Genomic DNA, 4,233 nt, shown 5'->3' with positions numbered 1-4,233 from the left:
ATTTGTCTCCGGTTTGCAAGAGAAAATGCGTCCGGACTGTCCTACGGCCTGATGCAGGACCATGTTGGATGGCACAACACATCCGGATCGCGCGGTCCAAACGGTTGTAGGTAGTTTGAGAATCGGCGTGAAGATGCCCTAACAGCATAAGCACCACATGCATTGCTAGGACAAAATTGTCCTTTTATTACAAGTTGTATGCAAAAGAGGCATGTTCATCACATAACTAAGAAGCTATTGAGGTGGGAACAGAAGATTATGTGCCACAAATGTTTGTCTCTGGGATGAGACATTTAACATATGTATGTCAAGAACCTTGGGAGTGAGCATGTTTGTCTCGTGCAATATTGTCAAAACTTAAGTGCTGGTACGGCGGGGGAGTATATAGCCATCTATTCTCTGAGAACCTCACGTGTCCTTGATAACGAAGGCCTACGTACCTAGAAAAGAAGTGAGGCACACTCTTAGTCAAGGTGACCTGTCAATCAAGTTAAATATGCTCCTTTTCCAAACAAAACAAAAACTGTTAAGTACGCCTTGTAGTACCCAGTAGAGTGAATGAGTGTGTGTGTTTGTGCGATAACACTACACACGGGCAAACTCGACGGGCTCTCACCGACCATGCTGCTGGCCTCATCTAATCCCCCCCCCCCCCCCCCCACTGGTGGGCCCACCTCACTTAATCAAATCTCAGCCAATTAATTCTAACAACCCCGTAACCATCTGCGAACCAACCTGTGATTGGATGGTTAGAGAGACAGTGGTATTCCCAGCCCACGTTCAAGTACTAGTGCTCGGCGATGCGCTTTCAATGGGAGGAGATGTTTCTGTCGACGACGAGGTGCCTATGATGACTTCATAAATTTCAAGATGACATGCCGGCTCAGTCTCTCGAAGGTGCTCATAGAGGTGAGTGTATACACGTATGTATGAGCGCTTGCGTTGTCCTACCTCTCTATAAATGATAGAGCCGTTGTGGTCTATACTGGACACATGGTGCAGTCAATCTAGCAAGCTTGTACCCCCGAACTTGTAAAGCTAATAGGCATCACCCCTGAATAGCTATGAAGGAAGGGAGCGGCGTTCGCATGGTTACCGGCAACGGCGAAAACAGCTACGCCGCAAACTCCAGGCTCCAGGTTTGTTTGTTTTTTAGTTGAGAGGCTCCAGGTTTGTATCCTGCACTGTGTTGCAATTCACTCTCGTTGCATGAATAATTTGCTGTGTTTCATGCATGTATGCAGGAGAGGGCCATTTTGGAGACAAGGCCGGTGCTTCACAAGGCCATAGAAGAGCTGTGCACGTCGCTCTCAGCCCGACGGAGCACGATGGTCGTCGCTGACCTCGGCTGCTCGTCGGGCCCGAACACTCTGCGTGTCGTCTGCGAGGTGATCGGCGCGGTCCAGTTCTACACTCGGAAATCGGAAGAAGAACGGCGCGCCGTGGAGGTGCAGTTCTTCTTGAATGACCTGCCGGGGAACGATTTCAACCTCGTCTTTCGGTCACTGGAGCAACTTGAAGATCTCGGCGGCAATGAGACGCAGCCCTACTATGTGGCGGGCCTGCCGGGATCCTACTACAGGAAGCTTTTCCCTTCTCGGAGCGTCCATTTCTTCCACTCGTCCTACTCCCTCATGTGGCGCTCTAAGGTATGCATGCATCATATTGTCTGCAACGTGATAATTATGTCCTAGCTAGTAATGTTCAAGTTTTAGTTAATTAACGATCTGTAACATCGTTGTTCGCTAACTCAGGCTTTATTTATGTGGGCGTTGTCAGATATGAATGAAGAAAACATGTTAGGTATTGGATCAACTCCAAGATTGTTCAGTCCATATTAATTCTAGGTGTAGTGGATCATAGATCTGAAGGACACAATGTCTTTTAGTGAATGCATGCAACTATATATGCAAGGCATACTATTAAGTTATAGAGAATGGTCGCTGATTGGAAAATTTTGTCGCCATAGTTGCAAAACTATGGAATTTGTACACGTGGAAAGTTCACATGGCAACATAAATAAAATTTAAAAACAAAACAATATGTGTTAGCAAAAAAGTACAATGATATAAAAAAATCAATGAGTATAAACCTATTGTATTAAATTTTACAATGTACTTCCTATATTAATTTAGTCCATCTTACACTTCTCCGAAATTGTTTGTATGCTATAATATCCCTTTATTTATGATAGTGTATCGTTCGATGCCAATACACTCGCACTAAAATAAGCTACGGTAGTTCTCCCTTCATTTCATTTTACTTTCCATATCAAAAAAAATTACTCAAACCAGGGATGAGCTAAGATGTGCTTTTTAGGCTAGAGGTGATACTAATGCATCGGTTCATGCTAGGGGTACCGTGCAGGGCGGCGTCTCGCAAAACACCCAACTAATACAAATCAATCTTTTTGCAAGAATAATGAAAACTAATCTAATGCACTCTAATCCTTCTAGAACAGAATTTTCTAGTTTTGAATATGAAGCGGGCCGGGTCTGGGCGACACTTTGCATCCCTAATTCGTGCACACCCTAGTCGTAAATGCTCATGCTTGCTACGCCTTAGCCGTCGCCCTACTACGGGATGTAATATAAAAAATTAGAAAAAAAACTAATATGCAACATAACTTGAAATGCAGAGAATAAGTCGATGTTCTTGCATACTAATAACAATCATCAGGATACAAGTCACTAGCCAGTGACCTGAATCACTTTGATTTTCTACTAGGGATCAGTGATTAATTGGGGGTGAACGAGTACTACTATCGTTCGACAACTTAATTAATAATGCTACGATACTTAACTACCTAGGTCCCTGAGGAACTCTCAAGGTGCACTCACGTGAACGAAGGCAACATCTACATTGGAAAGACTACCCCACCTATTGTGATTAAGCTGTTCCAACAGCAATTCAAAACGGACTTTGAGTTGTTCCTTGCACTGCGCTCCAGAGAGCTTGTCAACGGAGGCCGAATGTTGCTAACATTTCTTGGAAGAAAGAGTGAAGAGATGATGATGCACGGGGATGTTAGCACCTTATTTGAATTGGTTGCCAAATCTCTCCAGTCTCTGGTCCTAAAGGTACATCCATACATGTTGGTTACATCAATGATTTGCTTTGTTTGCCAGTAACGATTACGCCATGTTACTCTTTACTAACAAACTTATAGTTGCTTATGTGACTTGATATGCTCCTTAATTAATTCATTCTAGCATGGCAGCTGTCCATCAACAAAATTTCATCCGTGTAAGACAGTGACATAAATTATCGCATGAGGAGCATACAAAGTGAAGTACACATTCTCGTAAAAGGAGAAGAAAATTGGCACGTGAAATTTAAAAGTGAGGATAAAAGAATTCATGTGCAAATTAATACAATAATTAGATTGGATTTCAGTGAGAAAAGTTTAATGAATAACGTCTCTACAAAATAGGAGTTCTCATTTGGTACACTCTTATCTAAAATATTATTGAGTTGGATGATAGGGCCGTGTGGAGAAGGAGAAGCTGGACTCATTCAACCTGCCATACTACGCTCCATCGGTGAAAGAGATGAAGGCGTTGATCAATGAGACTAAGCTCTTTGATATCGAGCATGTCAGACTCTTTGAATCCAACTGGGATCCTCAGGACGACTCGGAAAGTGATGTGGTACTAGACTTTGCTAGCAGCGGGGCAAATGTGGCCAAGTGCATAAGGGCCGTGTTGGAGCCACTGATAGCAGACCACTTTGGAGATGACATTATTGAGGAGCTATTCGTGGTGTATGCTTCTATCGTTGCAAAGCATCTCGAGAAAGCGAAGGCAAAGTACCCCATCATCGTGGCATCCTTGAAGAAGGCCATCCATTGAACTGGACACAACGTTCATCGCGAAAGGAAAAGGCCACATAGTTTAATTGGTGGTATATGTTGAACATTATAAGGTTGACGCCTACTATGGTCAAATATCACATATGTGTTGCTCACCTATTTTTCTAAGACAAAAGTCTCTCTTTTTGTGCTCTATAATGAAAATTACAAAAATTGTAAAGTCATAAATAAATTAAGTACCAATGGTCCATAATCAGCCCAGAACTTTTCATGTATTTAATCAGTGGAGCAAAGACAAATGTTCCATTGTGAAAATGCTCATAATACCATATGTTTGTACTAATGCAAGGGTAACCTACCCCCCCCCCCCCCCCCCGGTCTCCATGCGCATTAGTTGATGCAGGCAACCATAATTTATTAAA

General features: G+C 43.0%; 1 protein-coding gene across 1 annotated transcript; it reads left to right on the top strand.

Moving 5' to 3' along the window:
* The first annotated feature begins 993 nt into the window (after window positions 1–993).
* LOC123170506 (anthranilate O-methyltransferase 2) lies at window positions 994–4,018 on the top strand. Its single transcript, XM_044588368.1, has 4 exons — window positions 994–1,139; window positions 1,245–1,649; window positions 2,811–3,080; window positions 3,486–4,018. Exons 1-4 carry the CDS (start codon window positions 1,065–1,067, stop codon window positions 3,849–3,851), a joined length of 1,116 nt encoding a protein of 371 aa, XP_044444303.1. The 5' UTR covers window positions 994–1,064; the 3' UTR covers window positions 3,852–4,018.
* The last annotated feature ends 215 nt before the right edge of the window (window positions 4,019–4,233 follow it).

Source organism: Triticum aestivum, chromosome 7D (assembly GCF_018294505.1).
Source record: "Triticum aestivum cultivar Chinese Spring chromosome 7D, IWGSC CS RefSeq v2.1, whole genome shotgun sequence".
NCBI classification, from domain to species: Eukaryota; Viridiplantae; Streptophyta; class Magnoliopsida; order Poales; family Poaceae; genus Triticum; species Triticum aestivum.
The sequence above is the reverse complement of the archived record's forward strand: the minus strand, read 5'-3'. Positions and strand labels throughout refer to the sequence as shown.

Bases quoted from the DNA above. Each gene is read 5' to 3' on its own strand.
- LOC123170506 (XM_044588368.1), top strand. From the start codon at position 1,065: ATGAAGGAAGGGAGCGGCGTTCGCATGGTTACCGGCAACGGCGAAAAC. The intron at 1,140-1,244 runs GTTTGTTTGTTT...GCATGTATGCAG, and splicing joins CCGCAAACTCCAGGCTCCAG to GAGAGGGCCATTTTGGAGAC. The intron at 1,650-2,810 runs GTATGCATGCAT...TTAACTACCTAG, and splicing joins CCCTCATGTGGCGCTCTAAG to GTCCCTGAGGAACTCTCAAG.